The following is a 17,623-nucleotide window of genomic DNA, read 5'->3' on the forward strand; positions in this document are numbered from 1 at the left end:
GTTCTCTAGGAGAACGTTCTCATCTAGGAACAGGTGGAGCTGGAAGTTGCTTTTCCCTCTGCTTGCACTTTTATAACCACAAAATATTGATGCTGGTCATCCTTGATGTGAGCTGGGTCAGCTCAGAGTCCCAGCATCACAAGGGGCTTTATGCACTGTCCTCCCTCCCCCTGCTATCCCAGGGGCTATCCCACATAACCCATTTCATTGCCCAGCAGTTGATTGTCTAGGGATGAACTTGCCTGTCAGAGCAGAAGACAGCTGCTAATGAGTCTCACTGCATTAATCAAGCCTTCTTCTAAATACCAGCCCATGTTGCTCTTTTATGTGTCTCTGGCTAAGCTTTCAGCACCAAGATCTGTTCCTACAGCTGGTAAATCTTTCTAGCCCTAAAAATGAGATTACTGGCATTATACACAAAGGAGTGGCAAAACAGCAGGGAATAATTTGACTGCTAGTATTAGAAATAATTTTTAAAAGATGGAAAATGAATCAGACACCAGACAGCAGGAATCCAGCTGCAACCTGAGATTTAATACAATGGGCACAACCGGTGAGTATAATTGATCCAGTAACAGTAAAAACCTCTTGGGGGTGCAAACATTACCACAGAGATGTATCAGCTTAAAGTTCAAAGTCTGAGCACCTGCTCAGAGTTACTTAACTTCTCACTAACATCTTTTCTGTTGCAGGAATAACTAAAGTGTGTTACTTGAGTTATTTAATAACTAAAGAATAACCATGAAAGGAAGGCAATGCGCCCTACAAGTTTAGCATTGATTAAAATAAGGGGAACGTGCGGGCAAAGCATCTCCAGGGGTTAGGAATGGGGGAAAATAAACCACAGGCCCCAGCTATATAGCTTGCAGTTTTCATGGATACATCTTCAGCTCCTTCACCAGAGCCACTTCGAAGCACAGCGGCTCTTCTTGGGGTGGCTCGAACGCTTCACCCCCCCTGAGTGGTGCCGTGGCGAGTGCTGGTTGGCACACGAGTGGAGGCACTTGGACTTGCTGATGTGCTGCATGGACGAGCTCTTGTGCTTGACCCCCTCCTGCAGCAGCGAGCATTTTGTCACACGTTGCTGCGACGAGCTCTCCTTTATTCCGGTGCCGGGGGGGCACTTAGGCACCTGTGGCTGTTGCAAGCTCTTGGTTCCATTCTGCTGAGAGGTATAGGTGGTGATGCACTCCTGCGTCGGGTACCCCTTCATGCACTTCTGGTGAGGGAACGTGCTCACGTACTCCTGCTGGAAGCACTGTGTCACGTACTGCTGCGGGGGACACTCGGTGACCCCCCGCAGTGGCGGGGAATAGCCGCTGGTCATCCCCTGCAGGGACCGGAGCTCTGTGCCATACCGCTGAGACGAGCATCTGGATAACTTCTGTGATGCGCGCTCATCCTTGCAGGAGGCCGAGTATTTGATCCCACATGGTGGGAACCTCAGCTTGCCCGGCTCTGGGCACCTGGGTGCACAGGGTGGGAGGCTCTTGGCTACACGCTTCTTCTCATAGTGGCCATTCTCACAGGGCTGGAAACTCTGCGTCGTGCTCAGCTTCACGCTGGGCTTCCTGCAGGGCAGCAGGCGAGTGGTCTCACAGGGCTCAGGGCACAGCAGGACGCATGGCTGGACATAGGGCTGGCAAGACAGCAGCTGGCTCTGGGTCACGGTCGGCTGTGAGCAGACGTAAGTGAAAGGTTGCACATAGCTTTGCCATCTGGGCATCGGGCTCTTGATCACGCTCAGTGGGTGGCACGTGGTGCTGCATGCATCAGGCTGGGGCGTGCACTGCTGGAGGCTTTCGGTGATGTAGCTCGATCCCGGCAGGTACAGGTGTTTATACCGCTCCCCATAATAGTGCATGGTCTTGCGAGGTGCTTATGCCTGAAAGCAGGAAAAAGAGGGACAGTTCACACAGGCACTGTCTGGTTCTCTGTGATGCAGGGCTCTGAGTTTCCCACAGGTGTCCCCACGCAGTGAGAGGCTTGGGGTGATTTGGGACAAGGCTGGGATTACCGAGGAGAGGAGAGGAGAGGAGAGGAGAGGAGAGGAGAGGAGAGGAGAGGAGAGGAGAGGAGAGGAGAGGAGAGGAGAGGAGAGGAGAGGAGAGGAGAGGAGAGGAGAGGAGAGACAGTTCTCCACTTCTGCCCCCATATTCTTCTCATGTGAGACCAGAAACAACATGGGATCACAGTCAGGCAAACCGGAGAGTTTTCATGCTGCCCTTCAAAGGTCAGCTAAGTATTCCTCAGAGCACCTCACCAAGGAGAACTGACGTTATGACCCTCCGTTTGGCTGGAAGCCTCCTCCATCCCCACCAGGACGTCCTTTCAAGTTTACATTCTGCAACTCCCAAGCACTGGAGATGAAAGGCAAGCCAAAATTAAAGGTGTGTCCATGCTGTAATACTCAGGCGTGGCTGCAGTTCACGGGGGCAAACCCAAGCTGAGGTTAAATGAGCTAGCTGACGGTAAGAACAGGTTTGTGGCAGCACGTACGACCTGCCTGTCTGCTGAAGCATGGTCCTACAGGGGTCTGCTGGGTGGGCAGCATGCGGTTACGGGGCTCTGAGCTCCCTACTGTAGCATCAGCATCACTGCCTCTACAGTCCCCACTTTATACTGTCCCGTGGGCAAGATTTAAGAAAAGAAAGAAGAGAAATGCAGCAGGGTAGTTTCTTAATGTTTGCTGAAACCCCAGCAGGAAGGAAGGAGAAGGCATCAAGGCAAAATCTCAAGCAAGTTTCATTCCAGTCCTGCACTGCATTCATCCCAAGCCATAGTGTCTTGTTTTTGCTACGGTAGCCTGAAACACATCAAACTGCCTGCCACAGCAACTCGGATGGTGAAACCTCATCCCAGCAGCTCCTCATGAGCAGCATGAAGGGGAGGCCAGCTGATATCATGTCCCAGGGACAGGATGGGGCAGCACAGTCAGCACATCCACACTTCCCTCCTGAACTTGTTGTGGATGTCGTGCTTTGCCCTGGTCCTTGGAGGCATGAGGGAAATCACCCCCTTCATGCTCCACTTCAGAAAACACTGCCTTCAGTTTTTTTGGCTGGTTTTTAGCAAGTACTAGAACCACTGGGCATAGAGAAGTCGCTCTGATTGATTATTTTTCTCTGACGTCGTTTGGGAATTAAATGATTGTAAAGAAACTGCATTTTCTGAACGCCTCTAGTTCTGTCTATAATTACAGTAATCTGCTTTATCTTCCAAAAAGCCTATCGCTGAGTGTCTATTAACAATAACAATGCTGTGTGTTACTATCATTATCACTACAATTATAATAATCATTGACTAATAAAAACAACCATTTGAAAAACAACAACAGCAAAGCTACTACTACATGTACAATGCTAAAGTATCTGGTGATGCTCATCAAGATAAAAATCTTCTAAAATAGGGGGATTATTTGCTTCCAGGGAGTTGTTCGCATCTCTGACTTATTTTATCCATTAACCTACACAGAAAGTTAAACGTGTTCAGGTTTAGCTGGAGAGTCTCTCTGCTAGCTTTTACATTGGCACTGAAGTTGACTGGCTTCTTCCTATTCCTTGAGAAGCTGCTTTATTCAAATTCCATAAAATGGCAGAAGAATTCTGCCAGTTTCTTTAGAGGAGTCACCTTTCTGCGTACAGGCTCGTATCTGACTCCTGGCAGCGTCGAGCCCTTTATGTAGTCAATGTCTTCCTTCGGACTAGATCTAACAGCAAGCGTAGAAAAGCCCACAAATCCCACTCCCAGCTTCACGGTCCATCTGGAAGTGCTTTCCTGATATTCTTCCCTTCAGCAAGCAGGAGCTGTTCCAGCTGTCAGAGCCGCGCACGCCGGGGCTGAGGGCAGCATCCCCCAGAGACTGCATCTCCGCAAGTACACGAGCAGGACCTCTGCCTGCTCCAGCCACCCAGGTACAAAACAGCATTTCAGGAGCTCCATTAAAAGCCAGACTTACCCACTTCATCAGTGAGAACAACCGGAGAGAAGTGCCTAGGAGAGCCCCGCGATGGCAGAGCTTTTATACAGTGAATAAGTGCCCTAGGGGAGTGAGGCAGTTTGGCTGGGCGATGCTCTAATTGCCTGCCAGTCCCGGCTGAGCCACGTGCAGCTTCGCGCCGGCGGGGATGGCCGTCCTCACTGTGCGGGGCTGCCGTCGCCGGCCAGCACCTCCAGGATGTCTGGTGTAGCCCCGAGCTCCACACGGGAACCTCCTGCTCCTCTCCATGCCAAGCAAAGCCTTGCTGGCCTAGCACATCCCCTGCAAGGGCTGCTCATGGCTCTCATGCTGAGCAGCCTGTGCGCAGTGCCACAGCATCTCTGCCTTCCCCTTGCAGACTCATGGCAGCAAAAATGCTCCTTTCCGCACTGAAAAAGATGCCGGCTGAGACAAAGGACTGGGTTTGGGCCGCCCAAGGGACTCCTCATTTCCATGGAAGCTGCATGCATAAGGCCCTTCGGTGCCTTTGAAAACACCATCCAGGAAGGACTCTTGGCGACTTCTTGCAGACCATAATTACTGTGGCACGCAGACTTCCTTCACTTACACAGGGAACCGAGGGAAGAGGTGGGTGACTGGGACTGAGAAAGCCTTGGGCTAAGGGCAAGTCGGCTGCTAAAATGACCTGCCACGAAGCGAACAACCTGCCCAAAGAGGTGACGCTTTTCCGGCACAACAAAGGGGAGAAGCGCAGGAGCACAGGGGCAGCCCAGGGAAAGACGGCTGAATCACAGCGAGCTCCGGCCCCGAAAACACAGCTCCCATTTCCTGCTCTGCTGTACAGTATTTCTGTTCCCTGCTGATGCCAGGTGTAAACCTGAGGGGAGATGAACAGTGGCATGAGTATATGTGCCGATAGGGAAGGGGGTTTTGCGTAGTTATATCTGCATAAGTAAAGGCCCTGGCATTTTTTTTCCCCTTTAATGCAAATTTGACATCTACCAGTTGGGTTACAGGATGCTGGGAATTTAGGTGAGGTCCTATATGTTGAAACAAAAAGGGGTGAAATAAGTACTCTGAGTGGAGTAAGTGGAAAATTTCTCACTGATAAGAAGCAGAATACTGATCTCCAGCCTATGACCCATGGACTTAATTTTCTATTTCTGTTTTTGCCAGAAAATAAAAGTCCAGCAGGCTATTTTGTTTTTTACATTTTTGATTTTCTACCAAAAATTCACCCCAATATCACTGACAAAAATGTAAACAGAGTGCACGTTTTCCTAGTTGATGCCAACATTTTGAGAGCAAAAATAGCTAAAGGGAAGAGTGCTTTCTCTAGGCTTATTTTCCACAGCTGAAGACAAAAGCACTAAATCCTACCTGTGTTTCTCTTAGCTGTGTTTCATTCCCCTGAACTACAACACCCTTTTTAATGTTAAATGGCCTGACTCAAGATTTTAGGAATCAAGCTGGCGTCAGAGAAGAGGTAAGCAGATTACCACTGTTTTTTACAAGCTCCATAAATCCAGTTCATGGGCAAGACCCAGATCCGGTAGCCTTCAAGTAATCCTAATATTCATTTTAGTGTTTCCAGTGCAGGTAACGAAATACTAACCCAATGATAACATCATTCCCTGTCATACAAATATTCTTAATTAACATCTGCAAAGTCCCCTGAAATCCTTTCATCTTGAAGAGACGCACAGTGCTGCATGGGACATTGTTGTGGGGGCTATTATTATTCCCAATTAAACACAGGGGAAACTGAGGCACATTGCACCACAGTCACTTGGTGTGAGTCAGAGCCAGGGCCAGCACCAGGCTCAGTCCCAGCTGCCTCCAAAAGGAGCCCCATGCTCCTTTTGGCCACCCAGCTTCTGTGAGATGAGGTCCTCCACCACCCAGGAGGATTTTGGTAACCCTGCCCTGGGCTCAGCCTGCTGTGGGAAAGCCGCAATGGTGTGAAAGCTCCTTGGAAGCCCACAGCGATGCTCTCTTCTTGCAAAGGGGACACAAAAGTTTGGGTTGCAAGAGCCTCCCTGGCTCTTAAATGAGGAAGGAGGGCCACAGTTGCTGCCACTCTTACCTGCTGTTCTCCAAAGCATCATCCATGGGCACACCGAGGAGGTGTGAGAAGGGGCTGCCCCCCATTGCACCCGCTCCCATCTCAGGCATCTCCTTGGCTTTCGTGGGCAGCCTGCGGTGGCACCCCAAGGTCACTGAGCAAGGGTGGAGCAGGGCAGGATGCGGGACAGCGTCCCGGCCCTAGTCACACCCTCCTCATCCTCTTGCACCACTTGTTTTTGCCCTCCAAATAGGCATGATCTACTTAGCGTGAGCAGGCTCCTATTCATTTTCCTAATGATAGGGCATATTGCAAGATTTTTGTATTTTTTTCAGACAGGAGTTCACTGTATTTTTAACGAACCACCAGAGGGCAAAAAGACAAGGTATTTAATGTGAGGTCAGAGAACTATATTTATTTAAGTATATATATGTATAGCATAAGTATACATATATATATATAGTTTGTTTTCAATACAGTGTAGAGTACACATCTTCAGGCAGCATAAAGAATATAGTTAACCACTTCAACATCTCCAACATTCATAAAAGAGTAATGCTACAACTTTCAGTGTCATTTCAAAGACTTTTTTTTGTTTCAGGCTGTGTTTTCCATATTAATCAAAGCAACCAAGTGAATAAAAACTTTCATGGATAAAATTTCAGCGGAACCAACTTCACCGAGCCAGAAACCCTGCCTGGTTTAGGGACTCCACTGAAGTCAGTGCAGAGTCAGCAGGGACTTCTGGCCACCTTCCGAAACGAAGGCTGTTGGAACAAGACTCGTTTACTGTTTGCTTAGCAAATTTACGTTTGGCTTCCAAATCTGTGAGTGAAAACAGCTCTTTTGGAGAACTTGCAGTCTTGGGGATTACAGGTCACCCTGGGCATTGTCTCAAGACCAGGACTAAACCTGGTGCCAGCCCTCTGCCAGCCGCACCGCCAGTCATCTTGATGCTGTTGTCAGCTGGACTCCTTAGACACTTTTTTTTTTGTTTGAAACCTCTATTCATTTCATTTAGGTGAGAATTTAATAACATCCCACTGAACTATTTCTTGCAGCAGACTAAGGAATAAGCCACAGACACCTGGAGCGCAACCATAGAAATAATATCATACCCTGGCCCAAAACAGAGCTGAGCTACAGGGGAAGTACTGGAAAACAGAGATAAAGCAGAATTAAGCAATAGCAAGTAGTCGGCAGGTGACACAAGGAGATAAATAACCCTGCCCCAAAGCCATACCTCGCTGTTTTTCCAAGGACCTTCCTTTCCCCCGCTCCTTTTTACCAGGGCCATTTTGATGCAGAGCAGTACTTTTTAGAGTGACTTGAAATTTTTACTCCACCTGACTGACACTGCTGCTGTGGGACACAATCAGTCGCACACTGCTGCGGGACACACTTGGTGGCACACTGCTGTGGGACACACTTGGTTGTACACTGCTGCTGTGGGACACACTTGGTCGCACACTGCTGTGGGACACACTTGGTTGCACACTGCTGCTGTGGAACACACTTGGTCGCACACTGCTGTGGGACACACTTGGTGGCACACTGCTGTGGGACACACTTGGTCGTACACTGCTGTGGAACACACTTGGTGGCACACTGCTGCTGTGGAACACACTTGGTCGCACACTGCTGTGGGACACACTTGGTGGCACACTGCTGCTGTGGAACACACTTGGCACACTGCTGCGGGACACACTTGGTGGCACACTGTTGTGGGATACACTTGGTGGCACACTGCTGCGGGACACACTTGGTCACACACTGCTGCTGTGGGACACACTTGGTCGTACACTGCTGTGGGACACAGATGGTTGCACACTTGGTCTCACACGGCTGTGGCACACACGTGGTCACGCACCTGGTGGCACACTGCTGCGGGACACACTTGGTGGCACACTGCTGCGGGGCGCAAGTGGTCACATAGCGCTGTGAGACACACTTGGTCGCACGCTGCTGCGGCACGCACGTGGTCACACACCTGGTGGCGCACTGCTGATGTGGGGAGTAGGTGGTCACACTCTGCTGCGGGACGCACTTGGTCGTACACTGCTGCTGGGGGATGCCCTTGGTCAGGAATGGCTGCTGTGGCACACACGTGGTTACACACCTGGTGGCACACTGCTGCTGCGGGATGCACTTGGTCGCACACTGTTGCTGGGTGGCATAGGTGGTCACGCACTTGGTTGCACACTGTTGAGGCGTGCACTTGGTTGCACATTGCTGCTGCGGCACGCACTTGGTCATGCAAGGCTCCTGAGACACGCACGGGGTGATATACTGCTGCTGTGGCACACAGGTTGTCACACACCTAGGTGCACACAGCTGTGGTGGGATGAGCTGGGTCACACGCTGTTGCTGTGGCACGCACTTGGTTGCATACTGTTGCCGTGGAACACACTGGGTCACACACTGCTGCTGGGAGAAGCTGGAGGACAGAAACCGCTGCCGGGGGACGCAGGGGGTCACATACTGCGGGATGCACTGCGCCGACTGCCAGCTGGTCACCAACGGGTGCCTGGCAGGGTACATGGGGGGGCACTTAACGGGGATGGGTTCCTGGCAGAGAGGAGGGAAGCACTGCTGTTGGTAGCACAACATCTTGATGAGGCTTTGGCAGGACTGGAACGAGAGGTGGGAAAGCAGAGCCCTTAGACAGGCACCCGGCAGGGTGCTGGAGCTGCGTCCCACCTGCGCCGCTGTCTCAAAACCACGCCAGCAGCAGCTGAGCACCTAACCTGTAATTTTTAACTCAGAAACACGTCAATAAGTCAAACAGTAGGGACATTCAGAGACACATGCAGCATGAAGTATCTCCCTGGACTTGAGCCCCCCCTCTCCACCCATCACCTGGGCTTTCAAGGGGAAGAACTGATCTTTGAGGTCAGCAGAGGAATTCCTCATCTCAGAGCTGCCTTTTAACTACCAAATCCAGTTTTTCTCCTCTGCTTTTCATTGGGGACCACATTTGACCTCTTGCTGACGTGTTGAGAAAAATCCCCAATTCAGAAACCTGCTCTGAACCTCTGGCCACTTCTGCGGTAGCAAGAGAGGCAAACAGCACCCAAGGCTCCGCTGTATGCTGATCCTGTAACACTGCGGGCATGCAGAGGTTCACAGCCCAGTCCCAGCATCACCAAGTCTGTGCTCATTAGGGAACCAAAGCCAATTAAAGGGCAGAGATACCACAATGGAACACAGACCTGCTCACAGCTCTTCTGGCACTGTGTTTCCTGATACACACAAAACAGCTCTGAGTGTTATCAGGCACCCCCAAAAGCAAACGACAACAGCAGCACCACAATTACTGCTCACAGTTATTCTTTAGACTGTTCACAAGTGGCTCTTGGAGTCAGATGCCTCGCTGGAGACACTGTAAGAGCGTGTTCCCACACCAACATAGCAATTCAAACTCACTAATTTTAAAAACCTTTCCCACAAAGCATTTCCATATGTAAAAAAACACAAAGAAATCTGCATTTCAACAGCTACAAAGGCTCAGCACAAACCAGACTTACCCAGCTCCTTGGTGAGAACAGCGTTGTGATGTGACCAGTGAGCCCTAAGAGAAGGAGACCTTTTATATAGCTACTAACCGTGCCTTGAAGGTATGAGGAACTCACGACATAGCCTATTAGCTCCTATGCACAAGCTGTCCTGTGTGCAACATTTGCAGTGACTAGCACCAGTGTACTCATCCCCAGGGATGAGTAGTTGAATGTCAGCTCCCCATAGTAAGAGTAATTATGTGTTGTATAATCCTCCCTGGCATGGTAAGACTGAATGGTATTTGGAGAGGCAGAGGCATACCCAGCCTCAGTGGTTTTGCGAGACCAGAGCGCACACGACACTGTGCAATAATGGCTTTCCAGGGGACTCCGTGGAGCCAGGCTTCCCTGTCCCTGGACTCCTTCTAGTGGTCCCCAGAGACAGGTCATCCCATTGCTTGGCCTCTTGCCACACACACATGGGGATGGCTTTGTGCTGTGGGAGCTGCGCTGGGTGCTCCATGTCCTTCTCTAACCTTAATCACTCATTAGAGCAGCCCTTCTCATCCACCTTGCAATGCCCAGCAGCTGGAGTTGGCTATGTGTGCAGTGGGACACAGGACACTGTCTCCTCTGGGAAAAACCAGGAGCTCCTCAAAAGCTTCACATCACCCTTGGGTGGGCGTCATCCACAGCCATCCTCCTTTAGGTCTGGAGAGCATCTGGCTGCCAGCGCCCTGATAATCCCATGACCCCAGCACAATTACCTGTCATCAGAGCGATGGGAATACACCATCCAGTGACAGATCAGCAGGAAAGATGAGCTACAGTCACGTTTGATTGCAGCCACTGCATAATGAGCTCAGCTGTCAAAGCTGTCACCGTCAGCACGACAAGCCACAAACAGCAGCAGGAGCAGAGGAACTGCCTCCAGTCCTGTGGATATCTTCTCAGTGAGTCCACTTCTTATCGCATACCATGCCCAGAATAAAGAAACCAGTTAGAACCCTGGGAGATTAATTTGTCGAAGTCAGTGAAGATCTAGTCAATGCTTTCATGTGTACTTTGACACATGAAACTTCCCCTAAAGTGACCATTTCTTCCCGCTGGCTCCAAGGAGAGCTCAGGGGGACCAGCTCAGAGGAGTTCACTGGGTGAGATGAAACCCACCCCAGGGGGAGCAGCTTCTGCATATATTTATTAAAGCTGTGGTTTCTTACGAACTAGAGAAATGGCACTCCTCAGGTGGTTTCTGAGGCCAAGAGAAAGGTCCATATATAAATAATTTTGTAGTACAAGTGAATAATAAAACCTAGCAACTCTTTTGTACAACTATGAAAGTGGTTCTCAAGGTTTATTCATGGGTGAAAATTTAGGGTTCATTAGGCAAGAATCGCAGAGAATTAAATGCTCCCTTTACCATAGGCATGTCCAGCAAGAACTAAGCCCTACCCTTGCTGGTCAGCACTGGGGGCATTCATCATTGGCTGAACCACAAGCAATGCAGCTTTGTTGTGGCCTCCCTCCCACAGAAATTGGTTCTTTGATCCAAAGTCATAACTCTTCATTGCTTTTTAGCTCCAAACATTGCAGGTCTGATCCTCCCTGTTAACCAAGGTGAGTAATTCATATTTATATTGGTTTTATTCTAGTCTGGATGCAGGCACTGCCTCAGCCCTCAAACAAACCCTGATTTCATTTGATACTTGACTGAAACCCATGAGTAGCCACCTAGTTTATTGACAGACCAGGAGAAATTTAATTACTTGATCACAGAAATGACTTGTCTTTTATGTTCAAACCCAGTAATATCTATATGATTATGTATCTAAATCCACTTATTCAGTACACTCAAAGAAAGAAAGAAAGAAAGAAAGAAAGAGAAAGAAAGAAAGAAAGAAAGAAAGAAAGAAAGAAAGAAAGAAAGAAAGAAAGAAAGAAAAAGAAAGAAAGAAAGAGAGAGAGAGAAAGAGAGAAAGAGAGAAAGAGAGAGAGAGAGAGAGAGAGAGAAAGAGAAAGAGAAAGAGAAAGAGAAAGAGAAAGAGAAAGAGAAAGAGAAAGAGAAAGAGAAAGAGAAAGAGAAAGAGAAAGAGAGAGAGAGAGAGAGAAAGAGAGAGAAAGAGAGAAAGAGAGAAAGAGAGAAAGAGAGAGAGAGAGAAAGAAAGAAAGAAAGAAAGAAAGAAAGAAAGAAAGAAAGAAAGAAAGAAAGAAAGAAAGAAAGAAAGAAAGAAAGAAAGAAAGAAAGAAAGAAAGAAAGAAAGAAAGAAAGAAAGAAAAAGAAAGAAAAAGAAAGAAAGAGAGAGAGAGAAAGAGAGAAAGAGGAAGAGGAAGAGGAAGAGGAAGAGGAAGAGGAAGAGAAAGAGGAAGAGAAAGAGAAAGAGAAAGAGAAAGAGAAAGAGAAAGAGAAAGAGAAAAAGAGAAAGAGAAAGAGAAAGAGAAAGAGAAAGAGAAAGAGAAAGAGAAAGAGAAAGAGAAAGAGAAAGAGAAAGAGAAAGAGAAAGAGAAAGAGAAAGAGAAAGAGAAAGAGAAAGAGAAAGAGAAAGAGAGAGAGAGAGAAAGAGAGAGAGAGAGAGAGAGAGAGAGAAAGAGAGACAGAAAGAGAGAGAGAGAGAAAGAAAGAAAGAAAGAAAGAAAGAAAGAAAGAAAGAAAGAAAGAAAGAAAGAAAGAAAGAAGAAAGAAGAAAAAGAAAGAAAGAAAGAAAGAGAAAGAAAGAAAGAAGAAAGAAAGAAAGAGAAAGAAAGAAAGAAAGAAAGAAAGAAAGAAAGAAAGAAAGAAAGAAAGAAAGAAAGAAAGAAAGAGAGAGAGAGAGAAAAGGAAGAATGAGACAATTAGAGTCTATTTTAATTTTGGCAACAGGGCAATTTTGGAGACTTTCACTATGCAGCAGTTTAATGAGTGTTTCACTTTCACATAGCAATGCCTGTCAAAAATGTGTGCTTCTATTGTCATCACCTGTGCACATCCTGGTAGTATCCACCTTCTTCCCACAAGGCAGCCCTGCCCTGCAATGGTTGGCAGCTAAGAAAATCTCCTGTGCTTTTTTAACATGCCTGACTCATCTTGCAACCCGGACAACAGCACAAGATGAAGGTGGAAACGAAGTTAAAATAGGGCCATGGCACTGAGAAGTATGAAGAGGGAAGCTGAAAAACATCCTGGAAGAGCTGCCAGGTGAGACACTTGGGAATCCACCGCCTTCCCTTTAATAAGTCAGGAATGCAAAGGAACACCGTCACAGAGCAGCAATTCTGGAGCATGAGCTAATGCACCAGGAATGCAAAGCTCCTCGCCTGCTCCAATTATAGAAATCTGCCAGAAGAGCAAGCCAGTCAAAAAAGAAGATAGAAGAAACAAATTAAATCGGTTAGGTGTGATCTCAGATACTGGCCTGAAACTTCAAGTGGCATAAAATTAGCTTTGTTCTATTAACTGTAACAAGAAAACGCTGATTATTTAGACAAATAGCTGTAAAGCAGGAGGGAGCTACAGTGGGGAGCTGTTAAAGATTAAAACTAGCACATAGTGAAGGACACTGCGCATGTGAGGCCGCTACAGCAGAGGCAAGGAGGAGAGTCCTTCCTTGAAGAAATGTCTGCCTTGGAGAAGTAAAGGACAAGCTCAGCTTAACATCTTGTGACCATGAGAACAATCTTCAAGTACCAAACACTGGTTAGGGATGTGCATGGGGCTGGGATAGCCATGTCCTCCAGCCTCACCTAGGCATGGCTTTGTCCTCCAGCCTCACTGTTGTGGTTTAACCCGGCTGGCAGCTAAACACCACACAGCCGTTCGCTCACCCTCCCCCCTCCCTCTCTGGGATGGGGGAGAGAAACGGGAAAGTGAAGCCTGTGAGTTGAGATAAAGACAGTTTATTAAGACAGGAAAATAATAATAACAATAATAATAATAATAGTGATAATGGTAATAGTATTAACAATAATAATGTGTAAGAAAACAAGTGATGCACAATGCAATTGCTCACCACCCGCTGACCGATGCCCAGCCTATTCCCGAGCAGCCGGCCCCCCCACCCCGGCCAGCCACCCCTATATATTGTTTAGCATGACGTCAGATGGTATGGAATACCCCTTTGGCCAGTTTGGGTCAGCTGTCCTGGGTCTGTCCCCTCCCAGCTCCTGCTGCACCCCCAGCCTGCTCGCTGGCAGGACAGAGCAAGAAGCCGAAAAGTCCTTGGCCTGGTGTAAACACTGCTCTGCAACAATTAAAACATCAGCATGTTATCAGCGCTCTTCTCATCCTAATCCAAAACATAGCACCCTACCAGCTACTATGAGCTACTTAACTCTGTCCTAACTGGAACCAGGACAGATATCCACCCCTTATTCCATACCATTTATGTCATGCTCAGGTTACACTCTGTCCAATACATTCTAATTAATCACCATTTTCATCTATGATATATAGCAATCATGGTAGTGATGACATACATTATTATATAATAATTAACATACTACAATTCAACTCATGGGCTATTCTCACCCAGTATCAAATCCCCTTGAGGTACACACCGGACCTCCCCATTCTTTTGCATTACCCACCAAGTGCATCCAGGTCCCTGAGCAAAAGCAATTCCACGAATGGGTTTGCCTTTTCCTGAGGCAGGAGTAGCCCAGACTGTTTTACCCAGCATGTTTCTTACGTGCACTACAGGAACTTTATCCCCTTCTACAGTGCGTAACAGGTTTGATTGGGCAGGTCCAGCTCGGTTGGCAGATCCCCTGGTATTGACTAACCAGGTGGCCTTTGCCAAATGTGTATCCCAATTTTTGAATGTCCCAGCACCCATTGCTTTCAGTGTAGTCTTCAACAGTCCATTGTATCGTTCAACTTTTCCAGAGGCTGGTGCATGATAGGGGATGTGATACACCCACTCAATACCATGTTCTTTGGCCCAAGTGTCTATAAGGTTGTTTCGGAAATGAGTCCCGTTGTCTGACTCAATTCTCTCTGGGGTGCCATGTCGCCATAAGACTTGCTTTTCAAGGCCCAGGATAGTGTTCCGGGCGGTGGCATGGGGCACAGGATATGTTTCCAGCCATCCGGTGGTTGCTTCCACCATTGTAAGTACGTGGCGCTTGCCGTTGCGGGTTTGAGGGAGTGTGATGTAATCAATCTGCCAGGCCTCTCCATATTTATATTTCAGCCATCGTCCTCCATACCAAAGAGGTTTTGACCGTTTGGCTTGCTTGATTGCAGCACATGTTTCACAGTCATGAATAACCTGTGCTATAGTGTCCATGGTCAGGTCCACCCCTCGATCACGAGCCCATCTGTAGGTTGCATCTCTACCTTGATGGCCTGAGGTGTCATGGGCCCATCGGGCTATAAATAATTCACCTTTATGTTGCCAGTCCAGGTCCACCTGAGCCACTTCAATCTTAGCAGCCTGATCCACCTGCTGGTTGTTTTGGTGTTCTTCAGTAGCCCGATTCTTGGGCACATGAGCATCTACATGGCGTACCTTTACAACCAGGTTCTCTACCCGGGCAGCAATATCTTGCCACAATGCCGCAGCCCAGATGGGCTTGCCCCTGCGCTGCCAGTTGTTCTGCTTCCATTGCTGTAACCACCCCCACAGGGCATTTGCTACCATCCATGAATCAGTATAGAGATAGAGAACTGGCCACTTTTCTCGTTCAGCAATATCTAAAGCCAGCTGAATGGCTTTTACTTCTGCAAACTGACTCGATTCACCTTCTCCCTCAGCAGCTTCTGCAACTCGTCGTGTAGGACTCCATACAGCAGCTTTCCATCTCCGATGCTTTCCCACAATACGACAGGACCCGTCAGTGAACAAGGCATATTTCTTCTCATTTTCCGGTAGCTTGTTGTACAGGGGGGCTTCTTCAGCACGAACCACCTCCTCCTCTGGTGATATCCCAAAGTATTTGCCTTCTGGCCAGTCCATAATCACCTCCAAGATTCCTGGGCGACTGGGGTTTCCTATTCGAGCCCGCTGAGTAATCAGTGCAACCCACTTGCTCCATGTAGCATCAGTTGCATGATGCGTAGAGGGGACCCTTCCTTTGAACATCCAGCCTAGTACCGGCAGTCGGGGTGCCAGGAGGAGCTGCGCTTCAGTACCGACCACTTCCGAAGCAGATCGAACTCCTTCATATGCTGCCAATATCTCCTTTTCAGTTGGAGTATAGCGGGCTTCAGATCCTCTGTATCCCCGACTCCAAAACCCCAGGGGTCGACCTCGAGTTTCCCCAGGTTCTTTCTGCCAGAGGCTCCAGGTGGGACCATTCTCTCCGGCTGCGGTGTAGAGCACATTCTTTACATCTGGTCCTGTTCGGACTGGCCCGAGGGCTACTGCATGAACTATTTCCTGCTTAATTTGTTCAAAGGCTTGTCGTTGCTCAGGGCCCCATTCAAAAGCATTCTTCTTACGGGTTACTTGGTAGAGCGGGTTTACAATCAGACTGTAATTTGGAATATGCATTCTCCAAAACCCCACGACACCTAGGAAAGTTTGTGTTTCTTTTTTGCTAGTTGGTGGAGACATAGCTATTATTTTGTTGATCACATCCATTGGGATTTGACGGCGTCCATCTTGCCATTTTATTCCTAAAAACTGGATCTCTCGTGCAGGTCCTTTAACTTTATTCTGTTTTATGGCAAAACCAGCCTTCAGAAGGATTTGGACTATTTTCTTCCCTTTCTCGAAAACTTCTTCTGCAGTGTCACCCCACACAATGATGTCATCGATGTACTGCAGGTGTTCAGGAGCTTCCCCCTGCTCCAGCGCAGACTGGATCAGTCCATGGCAAATGGTAGGGCTGTGTTTCCACCCCTGGGGCAGCCGATTCCAAGTATATTGGACTCCCCTCCAAGTGAAGGCAAACTGTGGCCTGCACTGTGCTGCTAGAGGGATGGAGAAAAATGCATTAGCGATATCAATTGTGGCATACCACTTGGCTGCCTTTGATTCCAGTTCATACTGGAGTTCTAGCATGTCCGGCACTGCAGCACTCAGTGGTGGCGTGACTTCGTTCAGGCCACGATAGTCCACTGTTAGTCTCCACTCACCATTAGACTTTCGCACTGGCCATATGGGACTATTAAAAGGTGAATGAGTCTTGCTGATCACTCCTTGGCTCTCCAGTTGACGAATTAGCTTATGGATGGGACTCAGGGAGTCTCGGTTGGTGCAATATTGCCGCCGGTGCACAGTTGTGGTAGCGATCGGCACTTGCTGTTCTTCAACCCTCAGCAACCCCACAACAGAAGGGTCCTCTGAGAGACCAGGCAAGGTAGACAACTGTTTAATGTCCTCTGTCTCCAAAGCAGCTATGCCAAAAGCCCAGCGGAACCCTTTTGGGTCCTTGAAATATCCTCTTCTAAGATAGTCTATGCCAAGGATGCACGGAGCATCTGGGCCAGTCACAATACGGTGCTTTTGCCACTCATTACCGGTTAGACTCACTTCAGCCTCCAATACAGTTAACTGCTGGGATCCCCCCGTCACACCATAAATACAGATGGGCTCTGGCCCTTTATAGCTTGATGGCATTAGAGTACATTGTGCACCGGTGTCTACCAAAGCCTTATACTTCTGTGCGTCTGACGTGCCAGGCCATCGAATCCACACAGTCCAATAAACTCGATTGTCCCTTTCCTCCCCCTGGCTGGAGGCAGGGCCCCTCTAGTCCTGGTCAGAATCTTCATTTCTGTGTTTAAAGGACTGCCTGCTGGAAGTTGGAGCAGCAAACCTTTCAGAGAACTCCTTTTTCCCAATTGTTTTCCTTTGCAATTCACGTACCCGTGCCTCTAGGGTCGCAGTAGATTTTCCATCCCATTTTCTCATGTCCTCTCCATGGTCACGTAGGTAAAACCACAGGGTGGCGCGGTGTGTGTGCCCACCATATTGTCTTCCTTGCATAGATGAACGTTTACCCCTAATAGCTGAGACACTGGTTTGTACAGGTGGGGAGGAAAATAATCTCTCTTTAAGTTGGTGGATCTCTTCAGAAAGTTTCTCCAAGGTATTCTCTTTTAGCTGGTGGACACTAGTTCGTTCAGGTGAAGGGGAAGATAATCTTTCTTCAAGTTGGTGGATCTTTTCAGAAAGTTTCTCCAAAGCATTCTCTTTTAGC

At 48.3% G+C, this 17,623-nt stretch overlaps 2 protein-coding genes across 4 annotated transcripts; both read right to left on the minus strand.

Moving 5' to 3' along the window:
* Nucleotides 1-513: 513 nt before the first annotated feature.
* LOC310887659 (uncharacterized protein) lies at nt 514-4,311 on the minus strand. Of its 2 annotated transcripts, XM_083813815.1 has the most exons (3): nt 3,959-4,011; nt 2,264-2,360; nt 514-1,885 (listed from the first exon to the last, which is right to left on the minus strand). In XM_083813815.1, exon 3 carries the CDS (start codon nt 1,862-1,864, stop codon nt 896-898), a length of 969 nt encoding a protein of 322 aa, XP_083669941.1. In that variant the 5' UTR covers nt 1,865-1,885; nt 2,264-2,360; nt 3,959-4,011; the 3' UTR covers nt 514-895. The 2 variants fall into 2 exon arrangements, with proteins under 2 accessions (XP_083669941.1, XP_083669942.1); XM_083813816.1 differs by lacking the exon at nt 2,264-2,360 and having other exon boundaries at nt 3,959-4,311.
* Nucleotides 4,312-6,393: 2,082 nt separating this feature from the next.
* Nucleotides 6,394-10,291, minus strand: LOC310887697 (uncharacterized protein). 2 transcript variants are annotated; one of them, XM_083813874.1, is made up of 3 exons: nt 10,270-10,291; nt 9,533-9,576; nt 6,394-8,636 (listed from the first exon to the last, which is right to left on the minus strand). In XM_083813874.1, the coding sequence occupies exons 1-3, from the start codon at nt 10,274-10,276 to the stop codon at nt 7,290-7,292; spliced, it is 1,398 nt and encodes a 465-aa protein (XP_083670000.1). In that variant the 5' UTR covers nt 10,277-10,291; the 3' UTR covers nt 6,394-7,289. The 2 variants fall into 2 exon arrangements, with proteins under 2 accessions (XP_083670000.1, XP_083670001.1); XM_083813875.1 differs by lacking the exon at nt 10,270-10,291 and having other exon boundaries at nt 6,394-8,752; nt 9,533-9,571.
* Nucleotides 10,292-17,623: the final 7,332 nt, after the last annotated feature.

Source organism: Anser anser (genome assembly GCF_964211835.1).
Source record: "Anser anser genome assembly, chromosome: 28".
Lineage (NCBI taxonomy): Eukaryota > Metazoa > Chordata > Aves > Anseriformes > Anatidae > Anser > Anser anser.